This window comes from Chionomys nivalis, chromosome 1 (genome assembly GCF_950005125.1).
Source record: "Chionomys nivalis chromosome 1, mChiNiv1.1, whole genome shotgun sequence".
Lineage (NCBI taxonomy): Eukaryota > Metazoa > Chordata > Mammalia > Rodentia > Cricetidae > Chionomys > Chionomys nivalis.
In genome coordinates this window covers 157055334-157079338 of record NC_080086.1, presented here as the reverse complement: position 1 = coordinate 157079338, position 24005 = coordinate 157055334, and the positions used below count along the sequence as shown (strand labels likewise).

The window sequence follows — 24005 nt, the reverse complement described above, 5'->3', positions numbered from 1 at the left end:
CATGAAAATTGTGGTATTACATATAAAAATTTCTTGCCACAAGATTCCCGGTTTCATTATATTTTTTATGTTTGTCTTTCTTTCTTTCTTTCTTTCTTTCTTTCTTTCTTTCTTTCTTTCTTTCTTTCTTTCTTTTTTTGTTTTGTTTTTTAAGACAGGGTTACTCTGTAGCTTTGGAGCCTGTCCTGGAACTAGCTCTTGTAAACCAGGCTGGCCTTGAATTCAGAGATCTCCCTGCCTCTGCCTCAAAAGTACTGGGATTAAAGGTGTATGCCACCACCACCTGGCAGTTTCAATATATTTTTGATGTAGACCATCGCTCACATTTTTTTCTTCCCTATAAGGAGTCAAATTGGGATAATATTTCTTCTTTCCATCCCTTGTCTACCATGTTCTCCTCACCCTATTTTACTTGCTATTCATGTCCATATTCCTAACATGCTTCTTATTCTTGCTTTACTTGACAACTCATAGGCACTGAACAGTTTGCTAATCCCTCTCTGGAGCAGTCTCCTCCTTCATTTTCTCCTCCTGCTAATTTTCTTCTTACTTTACTGCCTTTTTACTTTACCTTCTAATCCTTGATGGCCTTGACTCCATATGATGTGCTGACTATCCTCTTCTTGTCCTTCAGCTCTCTGATTCTCAGCCAATGCCCCAGGACATTGTTTGCCAATCAGTCTTATCTACAGTAATCAATTTCTCCATCCAAGCATGTTTTACTTTAAAACAATTATCACTATCTGAAATTGGTCCTACTAAACTTTTATTGATTTGAGGTATTTTATTTTATTTTATTTTCGAGACAAAAAAAAAGGTTTCTCTGTATCTTTGGTGCCTGTGAACTAGCTCTTGTAGACCAGGATGGCCTCGAACTCATAGAGATCTGCCTGCCTCTGCCTCTCTAGTGCTAGGATTAAAGGCATATGCCATATATATATATATATATACATCCCCCTGAATATTAACCTTCATCAGGCGATGAAAGAAGACAGAGACAGAGACCAACATTGGAGCACTGGACTGAAGTCTCACGATCCAAAGGAGGAGCAGAAGGAGAGTGAGCACGAGCAAGGAACTCAGGACGGCGAGGGGTGCACCCACACACTGAGGCAATGGGGATGATCTATCGGGAACTCACCAAGGCCAGCTGGCCGGGGACTGAAAAAGCATGGGACAAAACCGGTCTCGCTGAACATAATGGACAATGAGGACTACTGAGAACTGAAGAACAATGGCAATGGGTTCTTGATCCTATTGCATGTAATGGCTTTGTGGGAGCCCAGGTAGTTTGGATGCTCACCTTAATAGACCTGGATGGAGGTGGGTGGTCCTTGGACCTCCCACAGGGCAGAGAAACCTGCTTGCTCTTTGGGCTGAGGAGGAAGAAAGACTTGATTGGGGGAGGGGGAGGGAATGGGAGGTGGTGGCGGGGAAGAGGCAGAAATCTTTAATAATTTAATTAATTAATTAATAAAAAAAATCAGCAAGGAAAAAAAAAAGGCATATGCCACCACTGCCTAGTGCATTTTATTTACTTTTATGTGCAAGAATGTCAGTTCTAGTTCTCTGTGTCTCTGTTCTCTAATTATTCCAGTGCTCCTCGTGCTTCAAATCTTGCTAGGCATGCAGTAGGAGATCAACAAATGAATGACAGAGAAGTTGGCCAACTGAGGTAGCGTCCATGTGATTCTCTTTAAGGTTCTGAAAACTGAAGTTTTCCCAGTGACCCCTACAGAGGAAATTAGCATCCTGCTGGCCTCTTCCTTTCATACCTTTGGAAAACTTCCCTTTTGTTATCAGGATGGTATGGATGGCTTTCTGCTATCCATGATGAATTTAGGGTAGAATATGCTAAATTTTAAATGTGAAATATCTCTGTAATGTTAACATTTTTACATACAATTTAAGAATTTTAAATTTTCTGAATTGATTAATTTGTAGATTTAACAAAAAAAAAAAGCATTGTTCCTGAGTTCTTTTTAGAAAACATAGCCAGAATTCTCTCTCAGATGTCTGTGTTGTGAGATATGTTTATTTGTCTTGTGACCTCACCAAGTACAAGCAAAATTCCTTTGGCAAAATGTCTAATGTATCTCTACCCCATAAACACAGAAGTTTGGTTTTAGAAAAATATGACAAAATAATAATGCTTGAAATACCTCACTTTTCTCACTTCACCTTCTCCTCCGTTGTGGAGTCTACATTCAAACTTGGCAAAAAAAAAAAAATGCACATAGCTTATTCTCAACAGTTAACACAGAGTTTTTTCTGTATAGCCATTGGAAATCTTGAATCGATGGCTATCAAGCCATTTCTCCTATGGGAAATACAGGGATATTTTTCTACAAGGCTGTGGTCACAACATTTGCATCAACCAGTCAATACATTCCTTGTTTTATATATGTTTCTGTTGAGGCTACTGTATTGAATGTACAACATTGATTCATAAACACTGACCCCACGGCCAATAGCATTTCAATGTATGCCTTCAAGAAGCTGATCTGCTCAGCACATTTCCCTGTGTGTAAGGAATATCACAGGCCTCTTTCTCTTAGCCACACTAAACTGCACCTAAGCACTGGGTCTGTGACAACCAGGACACATGAGACCAAATGAACAAGAGGGCGAAACAATGTTTTGTAGGATAAGAAATGAAATGAGAGTAGAGCATTGTCTTGTTCTACATTAATTTGGCTTGTATACATTCGGCTACTCGTGTGTCTCACCACTGTGTGAGACTATAAGTCTGTGGACGGCCATGAAATCATTCTGACTATAGATGGGTGAGATTGCCAACAAATATTAACAAGTATGCCAATTCGCAAATAAAAGTAATCAACTCTACATGAAAACATGAAATTAACAGATCTTAAAAAAAAACACTTAATGATATGTGTACATGTTCTTGTATGTAGGTGCAGGTACATATGTGTTTTGTGCACATGAAGGCCAAATGTCAACTTTGAGTGTTGTGTCATTCCTCAGGAGCCAGGCACCTGAGACAGAGTCTTTCACTGGTACCCGAGCCTCATAGGTTAATCCAGGGTTGCTGGTCAATGAACTCCAAGGATCTGGCTATCTGTGCCGCCTCAACACTGGCATTATAAGTGCATACCCACATACCCGGGCTTTCACATAAGTCCTGGGAACTGAAACAGGTCTGTTTGCACAGTGAAAATTTTACCTAACTGAGATGTCTCTTTAGCCTCCTTTAATTAATTCTGATACGTATACATATGTTGGAAAATAACCCCCAGGTAAGACACAGAATACTTTCTTAATGTTGTAAAATTTCTTATACATTTGCACCTACATCCAAATTACCTTGGTAGCTACTGTTTTTATTTTTTCTTGAAATTTTTATTCATTAATATTGTGTGTGTGTGTGATATTTGTGTTAGTGAAGGTTCAAACATACTATGACACATATGCAAAAGTCAAAGCACAACCTAGAAAAGTCAATTCTGTCTTTTCACCTTCATGTGGGTTCCAGGGATGAACCTCAGGTTGCCTCCCTTGAGTGACGAGTACTTTGGCCTGCCGAGTCAGCTTGTTGGCCCTGCTCTTGAGAGTCTACCACCATAGATTAGTGTTGTCTGTTCTCAGATTTCATCTAAAAATTTATATTACATGCTGTTTTCTAAAATATTTATTATGTTTACATATATGCATTAATTGTCTGCATTATATGTGCACCATGTGTGTGCCTAGTTTCGCTGAAACTAGAAGATGGCATTAGATCCCCTGTACTAAAATTAAAGTTACAGTTGTAAGCTGCTATGGAGCAGAGCCCAGGTCCTCTGTGAAAGCAGCATGTGTTCTTACCCCCCAAGCCATCTCTGTAGCCCCCAAAGCAGGTCTATTTTGAAATAGATATATTTTGAAAGATACTATTTTGAAAACCGACATTTTTTTCATGCATCACAAGTACAAAACTATCCATTCTGCTCTGGTGTCACTAGCCACTTCTCACTGCACAGCATCTCCTTCTCTGAAAATGTACTTTACAACTATAAAAGCACGTCCGTTTGGGGGCTGTTATGAGAAGAAACTGTGGAAACAATCCTGTTAGTATTTTACAGCATGCATTTTGATCCTGATGGATAAATATTTAGAATAACAGTTGTTGACCCATAATATCGGTATGTTCAGCTGTCTTTAAAAACAGCTAAGCCCCCACCTCCCAAACAATTGTATAGTTTGATGCTCACTCCAGCAATGAACGAAAGTGCAAGGGCCCCCAGAGCCTCACCAGTTCTTTTAGTTCTCAAGTGCTAAACTGTATGTGACACTGGGTAGCGTTAATTTTCCTGCTAGTGAACCGGATGTGGTGCTATCTTGTTTCTGTTCAGGTGTTTATATTTCTTCTTCATTTGTGACATGATCTGTGTACACTTTGGCCTTTTACATCACTGATTTGCAAACATTTTTAGAAAATTATAGCATTTTCCCTTTTCAGATTGTATGTGTTACTGATCTGTTCTCTTCATTTCCATCTTCTCTGAATTTTGAATTTTGATGGTGCACAGTCAACTAAGTTTGATCTCTGTTGGGAAATCCCTGCCAACCCAAATCCTCAAGAATATTCTATTAGAAAGTACTGATTAGGCCTTTGTGTCTAGGTCTAAATCCGCCTAGATTTTTTGTCTACTGTTGTATAAAGTAGAAATCAATGTACAATTTCTCTAGATTTAAACAGTAAATTTGGCACATTTACACAAAGGGATCTAAAAAGCATCATGCTTCAGGTCGTCTCTTGAACTGCATTCTTGTGTTTGTCAAAGCCAACTAAATACATGTGGGAATGCCAGTCCAATATTCTGGATTAGCAGAACTTCCTCATGAATTTTGAAAAAATAAAAAATCTGCTAAGTTTTTCTTCTCTTGCTATTTTGAGTATTTAAGAGGTTTCTTTGCATGTCTTTACACATTTTATTATATTCTTGTTTAGTCAGGCAGACACATGATAGGGATTATGATTAGAATTTCCACTTAACGGTTCTTAATTTTCTATCAGTAGTGATTTGGATGTGCCAATGAAAAGCTCTGAAAACTCCTAAAGGGAGGCTAGAGTACAGACAAATAAAGAACCACTAACCTACCTTCTTCCTCAGATGATTCTGGATGTCTATGAAGGAGTCTTTCTCCCTAAGAATCTCAGACTAACATTAGGCATGTATTTTATGCCTAGAATCCCAGTTCCAGCATTCAGGACACTGAAGTAAAATGCTACGAGTTAGAGGCAAATCTGGGATTTATAATGAGACCTTGCAGGGAGAGTGAGATTTGGGGTGGAAGAGTCCCCATGCCTTGCAGGTTAAGTGTTACACAGAAAACCTCACGAGCTCTGCTCTACCCACTGCATCCACGCTAAAGGTTCGATTCAAATGGTCCTTTCACACTATAGATACATTCCAAAGTGGCCTTCTACCTTTATGATTTATCTGTTGCAGGGTCTGGTGGTACAGGCCAGTAATCCCAGCTGCTCTGGACTGAGGCAGGGTAATCACGAGTTCAACGCCAACCTGGTTACAGAGTGAGTTCAAGGTAACCTGGGCAAGTTAGTGACCCCCCATGGCTCCAAATAGAAAACAAAAACAAGGCCAGAGATATGACTCAATACAGAAACCCAAAGTCCTAGGTTCAATGCACAGATATAATAAAATAAGTAAAATACAAATAGAAGTGTCCCGTGCCTTCCCACATTCCTTATAATGCACTTTGCTTGACTATCATAGGCTGTTTGTTTTTTAACAGTGCTGCGGTTTGACATATAAAACAGCAATTAATTAGATAGGTTTCATTGTGGAATTTACATAGGGAATGTAGGAAGTACATGATATGCACATAGAAATTTTGATTTCTTTTTCTTCCTGCCCTATGGACTAGTTTGTAAATGATGAGATACGTCATTATTACCTCATGCTCTATAATGGCCTAAAGATAAATTCACAGTCTCAGGAATGCTCCTCTCAAGACTGCATATTAAGCCAAAGGGAAAAACCCCTGTCATTGTCATTTTATTTGAATCATTTTCCAACAGATGTTACATCTTACTTTGTGACTATATTTTAAATGCTTTATTTTTTTCAATATTCATTAAACCAGCATTTTCTTCTTGTCTCTAATAAGAGCAACATCTGTTTCTCCTTGTTCAATCAAGCCACCCACCTCAAGGGTCCTGCTTTAAAAATAATACCACTTCCACAACAGCACAGATAGAATGCAATTATTAATATTTTATATTTGCATCTGAAACAAGCTTTTTTAACAATTATATGTTAGGGAGATGTTGGAGAAGATATTACTGAACACTTTAACTATCATTTGGAAAAAAGTAAGGAAGAAAATTGGAATATGCCTTGAAAACCACTGGTTTTACGTTAATCCTCAGTAAAAAAAAGAATTATCTTTTTAATATGTAGTTGAAAATTTTTGTTTTTTGAATTATTAAGTAACAGGAGACAGCATAAAGTAGCATCAAATAATCTGATTCAGGAATTAAGTCAAAACTCATACAATACTAGATAGATAGATAGATAGATAGATAGATAGATAGATAGATAGATAGATAGAATAGATAGATGATAGATAGATGATAGATAGATAGATAGATAGATAGATAGATAGATAGATAGATAGATAGATAGAATAGATAGACAGACAGAAAGGAAGACAGACCTATGTGCTTTTTTTTTTTTTTTTTTTGGTCTTTTGATACAGGGCTTCTCTCTGTAGTGTGCAGTTCTGAAGTTTGTCTCTCTGTAGACCAGGCTGACAGTTATCTATTTTTATGGTAGCTTGACACAGAGTCATTTTGGAAGAGAGAACCTCAGTTGAGAAAATGGCCTTACCAGATGACCTCTGGGCAAGCCAATGGTATGTTTTCTTCATTAACAACTAATCTGGGAGTGGAGCAGGTGCCTGTGGTCAGTGTCATCCTTGGGCTGATGATCCTGGGATATACAAGAAAATAGGCTAAATGAGCCATGAGATGCAAGCCAGTAAGCAGCCGTCCTCCAGGGCTATGTTCCTCCATCTACATGAGCCCCTTCCTCCTTCCTCCTTCCTCCTGCCCTGACTTGTCTCAGCAATGGAGTGTGACCTAAGAGTCGAAAGCTAAAATGAGCCCTTCCAAGCCCAAGTGTTTATGAGCATGGTGCTTTATGACAAAACACAAGCCCTAACTAAAACTGTAGATATATTGATAAATCTTGTTGTTTGACAGTCTCATATATATATATATTCTTCTGATTACTCTTTCTCTATACCTTCTCTACATATCTACTAATAACCTCCAGTCCCTTCCCAGGATCATGATGGTTATTTTTGTTTTGTGACCCGTTTGGCTCAACTAAGGCCATCAATAGGTTGGAAATGTCCAAGGAAATCTGGTGGGATCATTGGTCCCTGAATTCATCAGTGAGAGGTGAGGCCTTTGATCCTTCCCCAACCATGTCTCACTGCAGAGGGCATATTCTATTATGTTTCTATAGCTGCTGTGAGTTTGTGATTACAATAGCAATAGTATATAATATAGAATAGTATATATTATGCAGTATATGTTAGTATATAATGCTATTGTAATCACAACTATTATTTTGAAAAATTATTATTTGAAAATCACAATAAATTATTTTAGCAAATGTGAACTCTATTTTCCTTCACACTCTTCACAATGAGAAGTTCTTTAGAAAGGATTGCATTTTGGAAATATTCAACCGTATTCAGAACTACTTAACATTTTTTAATCTAGGAGTAATGACATAATTTGAGGATGGGGAAGAAAACTGACAGCTATAAAGGTGGCAGAGTGATTTTCAGGTATAGTTCAGAATTGGCTTTGACAGCTGTTGAACAGGATAACAGCCAAGATAAATTTAGATGCTTTCTCAAGTCAGCCAACTCCTTACCACTGACTTTGCACTATTTATTTTATGTGACATGAAGGAATTTTTTCATAAAAACTAACATTTTCTTTATTTCCTAATGATTGATATATCCTGAATGAAAGTACAACTAAGTTTGAAATTTAGAGAAAATAAAGACAAATCTGAAATGTATTAAGAGCGAATTCAGGTAGTCTTCCAAATGATAATATATGCAGGCATTTTTCAAATTATGATAGGACTCTATATTTATAAACCCACTACAAATTTGCAATATAAGTTGATGGTGCGTTAAATGCCTCTGCCTACTGCACATCACAGTTTAGTGGTCCAGCACAGTCAGATGTCAGGCATTCATCTCATGGGGATGGGAATATCTGGGAGCTGTAGGTCTGTACCTTTGCCAATCATCAGGTGATATAATGGTATCATGAGACCTAGAGTAGTTCAGAATTCACTCCCAGCAGATGCATATTGCTTTCATACCACTATAAAGGAAAAAATAAATAAATAAATAAAACACTTAAGTTGGACCATCACAAATCAAGGGCCATCTGTACATTTATTCCGGCAGCCTTATGAAGAGGTTAACAGGCAATTGGCACAGTTATCATGGGAGCAGAAGTGAGACTTGAATGCAGACATCTGACTCGAGTCCAAATTCCTGCCTATCATACTGTCTTTTGATGATGAAAGTGAAAATCAGAGTCCCCTGGGTTCATATCTGCCTCAGTCTCTTATGAGAGTTATTATATGTGTGCTTGAATATAATCAATGCAACACAAAGGTAAGACAATCATAACATAAATAGGTACATATTACTAACATGCCAATTTAAAGTGTTAGTGTTCTATATTAAATGCCCCTAATAATTTAGGAAGTTCTTTTTCTGGGCCAGTGAAATGACTCCACAAAGAATAACACTTGCCTTGCTAGCTTGATGACATATATGTTCAGCCCCTGAAATCCATAAGGAAGGAAGAGAACAGACTTTCAAAAGTTATCCTCTGACCTCCATAGGTATACCATTGTTTATATAGCACACATACACACACATATGCATGCACACACACATGCACACACATACACACACATGGTTGGGTCTTCATATGACTGAAAGATTTGTTTGTTGTAGGATGATGGGTAGAGGAGCATGTCTTTAGCAATGGATAAGAAGGCCAGATTTAATAATATTTATTAATAAATTTCCCATCTATATATGACTTGCAAAGTTTTCATAATAACTTAAATAATAATTGGTTTATCATTAAATAAGCATTTAGTGTTTATTTTCAATATGAATCTTGCACATTAACTTAGTAAACTCTTATATTCTGAGATAATTTCATACATTGACTTCCACGCACTCTTACTATTCATCAATATTCCATTTAACTTGAATGAAAAAATTGCCATGAAATATTGTTCATTCTATAGATTCTTTTAAATGACTCTATGATAGGACTAAGAAGATGCCTCAGTGGTTATCCTTAACTTTTGGGTCCTTGCAGAGAACCCCAACTCAGTTCTCAGCACCCACCTGGTAGCTAACAACTACCTAATTGCTTCAGGCCTAGGGAATCTGACATCTTTTTTCTGGTTGACCTTAGGGGCTCCTTGATACTTTGGGTACACATATATGCATCAGGCACAAGCACATATACTTAAATAATAAATAAATTGAAAGATAATCCATTATTCCTTCTCTTGATTTTCCATATTTTTTCTTTCTTTTTTTTATTTTTGGTTTTTCGAGACAGGGTTTCTCTGTGGTTTTGGAGCCTGTCCTGGAACTAGCTTTTGTAGACCAGGCTGGTCTCGAACTCACAGAGATCCGCCTGCCTCTGCCTCCCAAGTGTGTAGTGGGGCTGTGGGCCTCTTCCCACAGCCCGGCTCATGGCTGCCTAGCTAGCTTATGACCCGAAATAAAAACACACAAATTGTATTCTCTTAATCACTGCTTGGCCCATTTCTGTTCATGTGTGTAGCACCCCAACGTGCGCTTACCGGGAAGATTCTAGCCTACGTCCATCCTGGGTCAGAGCTTTATCGCATCTGCCGGGGAGAGGGGAGCATGGCGTCTGTCTCTGAGAGGAGCTGCCTTGCATCTGAGCTCACTTCCTCTTCCTCCCAGCATTCTATTCTGTCTACTCCACCCACCTAAGGGGTAGCCTATCAAATGGGCCAAGGCAGTTTGTTTATTGACAAATGACCTTCCTCCATCATTTCCCTTTTTTCTGTTTAAACAAAAAAAAAAAAAAGGAAGGCTTTAACTTTAACATAGCAAAATTACATATAACAAAACAGTTATCAAGTAAAAATTACAATATTTACATCTATTTTATCTTTATCATAACTAAGGAAAACTATAACTATCTATCTATTATTCAACTCCATCAAAGACTCCAGAAGAAGACAATATTACCTAAGCAAACAAAAAGTAAGCAACTTCTAAACTCTAGAAATGACAGAGACATCTCACTGCCTGGACAGTCACCCAAAGTTCCTCTGTACCGTTGGGGCATCCAACTTCGGCCTAAAGGTCCATAGTATCCAGAGACGTTTCCATGAAGCAGGAAATTTAAAGGCAGTTCAGTCACTATCTGCTGTGTCCTGCAGAATGTCTCGCAGACTCTTTCATGAATCAGGAACCCCGAAAGATCATCTCACCTTTAGGCAAGTTCAGCAGTCCTCTCTCTGCGGGTTCTTTGTGTCCAGTTTATAAAATAGTCCAGGCAAGAGCAGTTTCTTGCCCAAATGGCTATCAAACTCCATAAGGATCCTCTTCGATGCCCATCTTCTTCTTGAAGTAGATTGGTGCTGCCAGGAGCAGAGTGTCTCATTGTCATGAAAAACCCTAAGTTATTAAAACATTTAAAATACCATATTCTCTAGCCTTTGAAAGATATGATGAATGCCTATCTGAAATATATGCATGCACATCTAGAAAATCTAACTAACATGACTACAAACTTGACTATTATTGATAATTATCCATTAACAACCTATAGACATTACATTTTTAAGTGAACTACACAATCACAATACCTTAATCAATATCAGAAATACATATAAATATAATAAAATCGACCTTAAATTAATGTCAGTAAACCAAGATTCATATCAATGCAAATTATTCACATCTATATCATCTCCCTCTTGAAATGCAAAAGAACATTTATAAACAATATTTGGGAATATGGGCACAGTTATTTCTCTCCAAACTGCTTCCTGCTGAATGGGGGCGCTGTTAATCAGATATTTCAGGGTATAACCTGTGTGCTAGGTTCATCTCAGTCTGCAGTTGAGCAAAGTAATTTTTTGAGGGTGTTCACAGCAACCTTTCAGGAGGACGTGGTCTATCATACCATATTGGGATAGAAGCAATACACAGGATCTCATTGTCTGTGAAAACAAAAGAAGAAACTCTTTTCCAAAGCATCATGTCCTTAGATTCAAATTTTAAAGTCAAGGTATTTTGAAAATATCTATCTTGGATTAGTTCAGCAGCATTTATAAACAAATATCTTTTAGCATCTGTTGCTCCTTCCTCAGCATTCAAACAATTCAAAGAGAGCATAATAGCATACAGTATCAAGATTCTCTGTGTATTTTCCATCTTTGTGCAGCTTTATTTTAACTCTATTTTGTTTATTTTTACTTTTGTTTTATATTCTCTGTATATATTTGTCCTGGAATAACTCTGTAGACCAGACTGTCCTTGAACTCTCAGAGATCCTTCTGTCTCTGCCTTCCAGGCATTGGGATTAAAGGCATGTGCTACCACACCTTGAAGTCTCAGAGGTCACTCTCCCTCTGTCTCCCAAGTGTTGGGATTAAAGGTGTGTGCTACCACACCCAACTACTTCCTTATTTTTGTTTTTTGTTTTTTTTTTTTTACTTTTAAGAACTTTATCTTTCAGCCTGCATATATTTTTAAACACACTGCAAATCATTTAAAGTTTTCTTTGTCTTTGAATCTCTCTTTACTGTATATCTCTCTTTTTCTGACCACATGAGTCTTTAATTTACCAAGCAATATCAGTAGGATGAAAGCCGTGGCTTTGATGGCTGGATCCAGCCATTCCTTAGCTTTCTAGCCTCATGGCTGAGGTACCGGCTGTAGCCATGTTTATCACCACAACTCTGTGGCGTTTCAAGGTCTTTGCCAACAAGCAAACTGCAGCATTACGTCCACAGACAACAATCAAGTCCTCTCTCTGTAGTCGGCCCTCCTGCCTCAAACAGTCAGAGTTTGCCCTGGCAAGACGGCCCAGAAAGCCAGCATTTTAAATAAAACAGCACAACTTTTTTCCTGCTACGGCTGAAAACCGAAAAGCATGCATTCAGCTTTTCATCAACACCGTTTAAGTGTTTCGTAGCAGGACCTCTTAAAAGGGCAGCAAGGTTTGCAGCTAAAGCTGAGTCAGGAAGCCTCTCTTAGATGAGAGCGCTTGCTTGCCTCTAGCAGGCAGAGTAGAACCGAGAAATTGCTACTACCACGTCGGGCGCCATCTGTAGTGGGGCTGTGGGCCTCTTCCCACAGCCCGGCTCATGGCTGCCTAGCTAGCTTATGACCCGAAATAAAAACACACAAATTGTATTCTCTTAATCACTGCTTGGCCCATTTCTGTTCATGTGTGTAGCACCCCAACGTGCGCTTACCGGGAAGATTCTAGCCTACGTCCATCCTGGGTCAGAGCTTTATCGCATCTGCCGGGGAGAGGGGAGCATGGCGTCTGTCTCTGAGAGGAGCTGCCTTGCATCTGAGCTCACTTCCTCTTCCTCCCAGCATTCTATTCTGTCTACTCCACCCACCTAAGGGGTAGCCTATCAAATGGGCCAAGGCAGTTTGTTTATTGACAAATGACCTTCCTCCATCACAAGTGCTGGGATTAAAGGTGTGCGTCACCACCGCCTGGCTGCATATTTTTTTCTAAATGACAGATTGCCCAGGAAAAGTGAAAAACTAAATACATTTTAGAGAAAGGGTGTAGAAGTCCCATAATTTTCTCTTAGTCCTGGGGATGGAATGTACATTTGGCTTATACTTTTATATACATTGTTGTATATAACTGACTTAAACTGTTTCATGTAGCATTGTTGATGTTCACTTGCATCAGAAGGAGTGGTTACAGGTAGAGGGGCATGAGCAAAGTCTATGGCATCCTTTCCATACTTGCTAGAACATGGATGTCTGAAAAAGTAGAAAACTGATATTTGGAAGTCCAAGGTCTGTGTTATCAGTTCAGCTCTGCAAACTAACACAGCAGAGTGAAGACCATGGCCCCACTTATTATAAAATGGAACAATGAATACAAAGATCTCTTTGCTCCAAGTGTCACACAGCGTGGGGCTGATTTAAACAAATACTTGTGGGCTTTGTAAAATATGCCCAAGGGAAAAGGTCTTAAAATTTCTTCATCTATCCTATACTATAAAGTTTTCATTCAAAATACTTTTAAAAGTGAAAATGTCAATATAAAAGTATATTGGAAGACACACCATACATATCATATTCCAACACCACAGAAACACAAGGGCACAAATGATTGACAGTTGGCAGGTGAAATGGATGGTACCTGGGTTTCTGCCTAGCCTGAATGATATGGGAGGCGTTCTCTGGAAAAGAGATCCTCTGTAGGTACAGTGAAATGAAAGGGTATGTGTACTACCATTCTGATTACAGACAGTCAGGAACTGTACAAAGGATTCAATTTTGGTTTTCTTTTAATTTGTGTTTGACCTCTGACTTAGGCTTTCTATTGCTTTGATAAAACCACCATGACTAAAAGAAACCTGGGGATGGAATAGGTATATCTGGGTTATACTTGCTCATCACAGTCCTTCATCAAAGAAAGTCTGGAAAGGTACTCAGTGTAGTAACCTAAAAGCAGGAACTGAAGCAGAAGCCATGGAGGAATGCTGTTTATTTGGCTTCTTCCTCATGACTTGCTCAGTAGGATTTTTCTATACTATAGGACCATCCGTCTTTGATAGTACCACCTACAATGAGCTGGGCCCTTGCACATAAATCATTAATCAAGAAAATGCCCCACAAGAAAATTGCCTACAGGCTAATATTAAGGAAACAGCTTCTCATTTGTGGCTCTCTCTTTTCAGTTGACCCTAGCTTATGTCAAGGTGACAAAATATACCATCCAGGACCATCTCAAAACAATGCAGTATCCTTAAGGAACATAACCGAGGTTCATTTCAAAGCTCTACCATTTACCAATGATTGGAGGCTTACATTTTATTAAGCTTTGTCTCTCTGGTATATATGGGAGATAATAATATTTAAAGGTTTTATGAAGTTTAAACGAGTCAAATGCAAGGAAAGTACTCATCAGTGTGGTTAGCCCGTAGAACTCAGAATAGTATGTCTATAAATACTCACATATGCAGAGATCCTGAATTGGATTTCTCTCTGGAGAAAACCCTCAGGCTATTACTTTTTATAACATTTGGACAAAGAAAATAGAAAAGAAAAAGCACATTTTATTTTGAGCAATTTGGTCATCCTGGCTACACTGAGAATGAATTTCATTATATTCGGGAACCCCTTCCTTTCAAAGATCACTGAGGCATAGCTATTGATGATTAACAGTAAATGTTCCAAATAATAATTGGAATTAAAATGAGTAGAAACCACAGTTTAAGCTTGGATGTGGAGAGGGTCACTGTCAACAAAGCTCCTGCAATCTGAGGTCCAATTTCTCTGCTAATTAAGTTCCTTGAGAAAAATAAAATGACCTTTCATTTTTACTCCGATAAGAATAATAGGCCTTTTGTTGTGAACAATGCAGGTTGTGATGCCACACTCATAATTCAGTTTTGCAATGCAAGTTTCACGGGGATTTTTCTGAAAAGCCTTTTGATCTTCCATTTAGAGGAGTTAAAAATTTGTGACTTCTCTGCCTGGATGATTCTGTAGGCTTGTGTTTGAATTTGTGACTGGATATTTGTAATAATGGTGTCGTTGAGACCTGTGCCCCCAAACTGCATTTCAGGGAAGGATTCCACAAATGGTAAAGACAGAAACCCCAACCCCACATCACAACCAGGCACTCTGTCGTGAACTCATCACTTTCCATTTGGTGCCTGGAAGGAAAACGTTAGGGTGGAAGATGCATTCTTTCTGACATTAACTGTGCAGGAGAACTCAAAGGGGCCTCCTCAAGAAGGAAATGTTTCAGGATGCACTATGGCTAGCTGACAGCTAACTGATTTTAATTTAAGAATAGGACTGCATCTGCATAGCAATTTTACAGCACAGAGGGTTTGTTTGCATTGTTCTTTGTGAATATTTGAAAAAAAATAATTATTTGCCAGTTTTTGTCTGGACGGGAAGGTAAAACATTAAGATTAAAGGATGTGGGAAAGAAAGTTGTCTTTTTATAGAAAGAATGTGTAGTAACCCTCCTCGCCTTTTTTACAATGAGGAATTGTCATACAAAGTAACCCACCAGTATAAAAAAAAATCATATGGACCTAAAAGAATTTGGGGACCTAAATACTGTTTTATATTGGTGCAGAACACACAAGGAGAGAGAGGTGGGACAGGAAGTTACCAAAGTCACAAAAAAATGGTTCTTTGATAAAGTATTTTCTATTTTGGAGAGCTAAGCCAAACCCCCTGGGGATTTCCTAAGACTAGTGATGACTGCCCCTAGCATACAGGGTTCCTCCAGCCAGACACTCCACTTTCTACATCATTGGAAGCCACTGCAATGTCTGGAGGTGGGCTCATGTTGGCATTCAGGGAGATAGGAGAACATGCTTCCTTGAATAACTGAGTAACCAGGGTGTCCATTATAGATGTTGGGACAGAATTTCCAAGAAGATGTACTAACATTAAAATAGACTATTAAGCAAGAATAAAATTTCATCTCCAGAACTGCCTTCTTACTCTCAGCGTGCATCCCTTTGCATATGATTGTCCCTAGCATGAAAGCCATGGGCAGTGAAGTCTATGCTGCTTTCTCCTGCTTCTTGCTTCATCTTCAGCATAACCACCCACGACACTTAGAAGGCCAGGCTCCTACGCCTTTGATCACCCCTCAGATTCATTCAGTCATTCTTTCACACCTGATATGTACATGATACTGCTTGAAATATTATTTTTAACAAGGAATAAAATAGTTAAAAAAGAATTTTAACATCAGAAAGCTTATTTCTAAAGGTAAGTATTAGAGAGATGAGTCAGTCATTAAGAGCTCTTGCTGCTCTTTCAGAGGATCATGGTTTGACTCCCAGAACCCACATGGTGGCTCACAACTACCTGTAATTCAAGTTCTAGTGGCTCTAATGCTCACACCTGGGCTCTACAGACACTATGAACCCATAGAGTACATACGTACATTCAGGCACAACACTTAGATGCAGAAAAGAAACATAAATCCATTTTACTTTCAAAGTAGTAGAAACACACAAAAGAGCAAATAAATGAACACAAAGTAGACTTAATCACTAGCAGTTGTATGGGAGAAAATAAAGTTTATAAAAAGAGTGAAGTCAGGGGAGAGGGGACAATGTCGTTTTGCACACAGGGTTATGAAATCTCTGTATACGATGCATTGCAAAAGGTTGTAGTGTGGGAGTAAAATCACAAGGACAGCACACAGAAGGCATTCCAGATGGGACACTTGACACCTCAGTCACCATTAGGCATTTGGCCAGAGTTGTTACTCAGCCCAGAAGCAACAGAAATGACAAAAGGGAAATGTCATGAACCTGCTTACATTTTCAAGACAGGATTATATCACTTGATGAGTCTAAAGACTGAAATGGAAAGAATAGAAGCAAGAAAAGCACTGAGGGGACAGTTTAATACTCTAGACTGATATTTAAGTATATAATCTAGAGGTTGTAGTGTAACTGAAGTGGTTGCTTGTATATATGTGCACTATGAATACTCTCTCTCAGTATGTGAATACAGATATTTTTATTGGCTGTATTTACACATCACTGTATGTTTAATGTATTATGTATATACACTGATTTATACTATATATTTAGTAATTTGATAATTATTTAATGATGATGACTTAAGAACATTTGTATTGTTCTCCACTGAAACAAAATAAGCTTCATATCACTAAATTCAGGTTTTAATCCTGATGGAAACTATGAGATAGTGTTGGAGGGAGGGGACCGCTTGTTGGTCCCAGTCACCCAGCTGCTTAGCCCCAAAATAATCACACAGAAACTGTATTAATTAAATCGCTGCTTGGCCCATTAGCTCTAGCTTCTTATTGGTTAACTCTTATATCTTAACTTAAGCCATTTCTATTAATCTGTATATCACCAGAGGTCATGGCCTATCAGCAAAGATTTGGCATGTCTGACCTTAGTGGCTCCATGGCTTCTCTTTTCCTCTGCCTTCTTCCTCTCAGCATTCTGTTTAGTTTTCCCCTGCCTAGTTCTGTTCCCCTACAGTTCTGCTATAGGCCCAAAGCCATTCCTTTATTAACCAATGAAAGCAACACATAGACAGAAGGATCTTCTACACCAAGATACCTTTATTTATAATATGTAATAATATTTATTATGAATAAATGTTATTGATATTTGACTATCTTCTAAGTTCCAAAATGGTTCAAGGTTCTTCTGTTTTTCTTTAAAAAGCATTTTTTTTTTTTATGGATGGAATGACTAAACAGTTAGTTGATGTTCTTTACAGCAATAACCACAGAGTCGATACCTGAGTAGAGTGGCCATACTATCGACTGTGACTGTTGTCTCAGTTATTGTTGGTCCAGTCACTTACAGACAAGTGAACTTAAATGTATTCCCATAAAACTTTATATACACACTAAACTTTGAATTTATGAAATTTTTCATCTCTAAAACAGATTAAGTTGTATTATTCTTTCTTTTTAAATTTCTCTTCAACTACTTAATGGTATAAAAACCATTCTCAATGCACATTTTGCTTAAAAACAAGGACACAAGTTGGATGTGGCCCACGCACTGTGGTTTGCACACTCCTGGCATTAAATAATTAAGGGCTTAAATCCTTCATCTGTGTTTCATTGATTCACTTTGACTCTAATTTTAAACATCTTCTTTGCTGATCTTCTCTTTCTTTTGAGACACTAAAATGCCTCTTCAGGGAGTGGCTCTCTGTACACTTCAGATTATGCATTCAGAAAAGACTAGAACAACACCCCTGCCTCTGTCACAGCATTGACCTTTCCAAGGTCAACCATACCTCCTGGATGTCTCTCTATGCTCTTGAAACTCCCCCCAAACACTCTTGTACAGTGTGTGCTCTTCTGTTAGCTGTTGATTTTCAAATTATTTTCACTGAAATGAATACAAGCTAAACAAAGAATTTTGTCTGCCCTTACAATGTGATAAGAAACAATGAAGTATAAATTTGGGAGGTGGTTGTTGTGGGTTTATTTTATTGCTTTTTCTTTGCTGAAATATAACCTGGTTTGATAATCAGATAATATTTGCTTTCCATAATTATCAGTGCCTAATTAGCATGTTTTACTATACATGGAATCATTTTCTTAGTACTTAACTTCTATAAACTGTACTACATAGATATGGCTATTGAGAAAAAATAACCATTACAGTAAATGATTTTAAAAATATAAAAGTAAAGGAGATTTTAAATCAATACAATAAATCTACTTTTATTTCAGAATGGAATCTAACAAAACTAACCAAAAAATAAGTTATTAAATTAAAATAGTTTTTCATTTCTTCCCAAATGACTTTAAACAAACCATTTTTTCCTGTATCTCAATTACATTCTAATTGTGTTTTTCTATAAGATTCTGCTACATTATGCTTATTCAATTTGATAGAGCGAAAGCCATCTGAAATGTTAAGAAAACATCAGAAAATACAAAATATAAGCCCCACCATGTTCTTCTAGATGAAATATATATTCATAACATTTACATCTAAATCCCTAATTCTGTTGATATTGAAGATGGCTTGGGGGTTAGAGATATAGCTCAGTGGTTAAGAGCACACACTACGCTTGCAGAGTCCCACAGTTCTGTTCCTCAACATTCAAATCAAGAGATAACCCACACCTGCCTTATAACTCTACCTCTAGGATTCCCTGCATACTCTTCTTGCCATATAGGCACTCTCATGAAGAGGCACACATTCTCCCAGACCCACACAGAAACACAGATTTTTTTAAAAATAAAACCCTTTAAAGTATTATATTTATTCCTATCAAATTGAAACTGTGGGCCTTTCAACCACATGAACTCCTTGAATGACTACAGACAAATATATAAATGTAGCTTTTCCAAAATGACAAGGATTGAAATTCAAATGAATTACCCAATTATAGAAGATAATAGTTGTTTCTATAACTACTGTGTTTTGTATAAATTTATCAAAAAAAAAAAAACAAATTAAGCACTGTAAAGGTAATAAAATCATGTGTTTTCAATGAAATCACTGTACTGTAATGTTTAAAAACAGTTTAACAGATCCAACTTAGGAAACTTTCATTGTCTTTCTCCCAGGCTCTGGGCTGAATGATGGGCAGTGGCATGAGGTTCGCTTCCTGGCCAAGGAAAACTTTGCAGTTCTCACCATTGATGGGGACGAAGCATCGGCAGTTCGCACCAACAGTCCTCTGCAAGTGAAGACTGGCGAGAAGTACTTCTTGGGAGGTAGGAAAGCCACGATTAGCGGATACTTTAAAAAAGAATAAAAAAGTTTTCAAAAAGTTTATAAAGTACTTTCATCCAAGGAATCTAGTAGATTTTAGAATAAATAAACAAGTTGTAATTCCATTGAGTTAAAAGGTTAAAGAAACTGCTGCTTCACAAAAACACTATTAGTGTGGTGACCCCCTACCTACATTTTGTTTCAATCTTCAAAGCTTAAAACATGAGAGTCTGTGTAATTCCCATAATACTCTTTTCTAGAATCAATGACAGCTACAGATTGGGTACATATTTTATAGAAAGTTCTCCTAAACTTTAGCCATATCTGTTTATATGAATATATATTCCTATCTTGTATTTGCATCTTGTTTCCCTGAAGTTGTTAGAGTAATTCTACCTGAGAGCACTTACCTTGTCTGCCAAGTTTCCTGCCCTATGCCCTAGGCCAAAAGAAATTCCTGGAGTATGACAGACAGCAAATACTTATTTATAAATGAATTAGTAAACCCTATAAAATAGAACAGAAAAGCATTTTATTTTAAATTGTGAGGAGGAAGAAACACATGGCCTGACAGTCACTGGCTCCTGAACATAAGACCACGTGCTCCTGGGTGGGGAGTTTCTACCCCTGTGGAGGTATAAGTTAGAGAAATAAGTTCTGAGTTTGTCCTGAGTCATTAATCCCTGATATTTTTTGGGTGTTCTTAATACATGTTTGAAAGGTTCTCAATGAATATTTGGTGAGTCAATGAAAATGAGAAAAGATGTCTTCTGAGCGAAGGAATAGAGTTGACTGACATAAACATAAGCCATTCATTTAAACCCTAGCTTCCCTCCAAGAATGTGTTGAACATAATCAGCTTTGGGCCAAGAGTTCCCATGGTTGTCATAATAAATGGATTGCATTTGTCAGCGGAAAACCTTTTGACAGTCTCCACTAATCTCCGGTCTGGGATGCTGTTGGCCATGGATGAGGTCACCAAAGGCCTATAGTAGTTCCTATCCATCTCAGTCCAGTGGATAGACAAATTGCTAGAGCCTCACATTTGTGGTAAAGATGATTGGATGTGGTGTGCTGTGCTTTATTGCTTTATAGATTTGAGTTTTTAAAACCCTGTCAAGAGGATCTTGACTTCCTCTCGGGTCTTTGTTCTGCCTGCAAGATATGCCACCAGCATAGAATCATGATGGTTTTTTGATTACATCCTCCTCAGCTGAGTCCTGTAAGTGCATAAAAAATACATTGTATCTCCAAATCTCAGGCAGAACTGCTAGAACTTTAACATACAGGATGAGATACTGAACTATAAGCTTGAGACACTGCAGAATTCTAAGCTTCAAGAGATTCTGAAACATATGTTATCAAGAACAGGATGTAGGTGGACCTGAACTAATACCCAACCTGCACCCCTGAGATTCCTCTGAAAGACAGCAGCTACCAGAAGTAGGAGAGAAGGAAGATAAAGAATAATGGTGTTCCCAGTCTTTGAAAACCTCAAGCAAATGTTTGCACCAAGTGAAGCTCCTGGCTAGGAGGCATTATCTTGACTGTTTCTAGTAGGGTGTGCCTCCACATTACCGTGCACTTGCTCATGGGAAATTGTAGACCAGGCTTCTGATTCTGCACTTTCTTCCCTCTGTTCTTGTGTGAGAATAGCAGTTCGCAAAAAAAGCAGTATTTGGAGGTATTTCTTCAGCAAAGGAGGTCACAGCTGCTTTAGCTGTTATCTCTACCTCTCGACTGAAATTTCTTAACACTTCATTAATTTTAATAATTGAGATACAAATAAAAGAGGCAATTATATTTATTTATCAACCAATTACCAGATAACAGTCTTTTAGATATCGGCCAGGGCCCATGGTTATGTATGTACAGCTTTAGATTTCTAACATTATTTAGGCCATTACTTTTAATAAACTCTGTGTTTTCATTTGAATGAGAACAGCTGGGTAAGAAAGTTTCCATTGGCTTCTATTGAAAAGTGGATGCCTAAAGAATATAGGTTGGGCAGGCAGCTCACAAGAAGGTGGCAGATAAGGGAGGCAATGGGACAGGAGAGCTTTCTAAGTTTCATAGTACTGGCACTAGTGAGGATTAATGGAGGGAGGGTCCATCCATGTCTAGTTTCTAATCTAGATGCACCAGTACACATGTCTAGCCATTGCCACCTATAATAGCAGGGCCACATCGAGTGAGAGGCTTTAACCAGCCACATTTATTTACCTAAGTTTTCTTTCTGAAGGCAAGAAATCCAAGATCAAAGTGCTGCTAGATGCAGTCTGTTGAGGCCTGTCTTCCTGACTTTTAGACTGTCCTTTTCTTATTGTGTCTTCATATTGTACAAGATGGAAGGAGGATTAGGAAGGCATTCAGAGAACAAAAGAATCTCCATGTCTGTTCTTATGAGGAAACTAATCTCATTGTGAGGATTCCATTCTTAAGATCTAATTACCACCCAGAAACTCTCAACTTCAGACCTATACCATGGCAGGGGTGGGAGTAAGTGACCAGAAGTAGATAGATAGATGATAGATAGATAGATAGATAGATAGATAGATAGATAGATAGATGATTGATAGATAGATAGATAGATGATAGATAGATAGATAGATAGATAGATAGATAGATAGATAGATAGATGATAGATAGATAGATGATAGATAGATAGATAGATAGATAGATAGATAGATGATAGATAGATAGATGATAGATAGATAGATAGATAGATAGATAGATAGATAGATAGATGATAGATAGATAGATAGATAGATAGATGATAGATAGTAGATAGATAGATAGATAGATAGATAGATAGATAGATAGATAGATAGATGATGGATAGATAGTAGATAGATAGATAGATAGATAGATAGATAGATAGATAGATAGATAGATAGATAGATAGATAGATAGATAGGCAAATGTATACCAATAAAAAGTATTTCCCTATTGGGTTTCTTTAGGAGGAATATCTCAGTTCTGGCAGTTCATACTTACTTATGAAGTAATGTAATGCCAGCCTTTCTGTGTACATTTGAGCCTCTAAAAATTCTTTATGGACCCCACATCCTCTATAATTTGTCACTTAAAGCCTCTAGATGGAGTCCCGGATGAAACACACCTGGGTTAACTGGTCCATTGCACAATAGCTGAATAACTTGGAATCACCTGACTTAAGTTCACATTTCTTAGGTTTCTAAAGTAAGTTTCCTAACTTCTTTTTATTTCACTCCAAAAATCACAGAAGCAAGAAGTATTTCATCAAATGATATTTTTCAGTGATCTGAAAACGGGTAAGGGAGTTTGTGATGTGTAATAGATCCATAGGGCTGCTATTACAAGGTACCACAAACTCAGTGACCTCAACCAGCAGTCATTTATTCTCAGGTTTGAATACAGGAAACTGAGAAGGGTATGAGGTATCAGGAGGTCTGTGTTCTCTTTGAAGGATGTAAGGAAGGAGTCCAATAGCTAGTGACAGTTTTTGGCAATCCATGGGACTCTTTCTGTGACAGACCATCATGTCTGCTTCTATCTTCAAATCCTCTGAGGGTCTGTGTCTATGTTTCCTTCTGATAAGGACACCAGGCACAGGTTTAGAGCACATCCTACTTCCACTCACCTCATAATTCTGATATCTCTGGGATAACATTAGTTCCAAATTAGGCCACATGTCCAGATCCAACTTAGGATATTAGCAGACCTTAAAGAACAACACAGGCAGCCTATAATAGGGTTTAGGTTAGCTGTGTAAGGCGTTCTGTGTTGGTTACATTCCTCGTTGCTTTGACTTCATACATGACAAGACAATATGAAGGGAGGGGAGTTTCATTCCTATTCGCAGTCTGAGGACAGTCCTAACAGGGAAATCATGGAGCCAGGTAGTGCTGTACAGGCAGCAGTGTATGGCAGCTGCTTGCTCACATCTCACTGGACAAGGAAGCAGAGAGAACACAGTAAACATGCTTGAGCTATTAATCTGCCTATAAAATAAAATTATACCTGCTCCAACAAGGTCCCCTCTTCCAAATGTTCCTCAGCATTCCAAAACAGTACCACTAGCTGGAGTCCAAGTGTTTAAATACATGAACCTATAGTGGGCATTTTACACTTTAATCACGACACTCTCCAGTTACCGTATTTCCTCAAACGGACTCTCCAACTTCTAATTTTTCTCTTATGTGCTTTCAAAGATGGATCTTATAGGAGTTAACAGCAATCACAAATTTAAGAAACTGTAGCTAAAGGGAAGATTCTAACAAGCACCATGAGGGAGAACTAGAGCCTAGGGCACATGGGCTGAAATGATGGCTGTTGGCCAAATTTACGAATTTTGTGACCTCTAAATTGTGCTGAATGTAGAAGTCTCGGGAGATCATCAACAGAAAATGTTTCTGAGAGAAGCAGAACTGGTGCATCTGAGTGTCCAAACCCATTACTTGTAAGTGTTAGACACCTCTG

The 24005-nt window shown here is 38.0% G+C and overlaps 1 protein-coding gene across 1 annotated transcript in view; it reads left to right on the top strand.

The window, feature by feature from the left end:
* Cntnap2 (contactin associated protein 2) overlaps positions 1 to 24005 on the top strand; it is a 2085894-nt gene that overhangs the window by 1036508 nt on the left and 1025381 nt on the right. The window contains exon 9 of the mRNA XM_057766295.1: positions 19397 to 19546. Within this exon, the coding sequence (XP_057622278.1) occupies positions 19397 to 19546 (150 nt within the window). The remainder of the gene's footprint in view (positions 1 to 19396; positions 19547 to 24005) is intronic.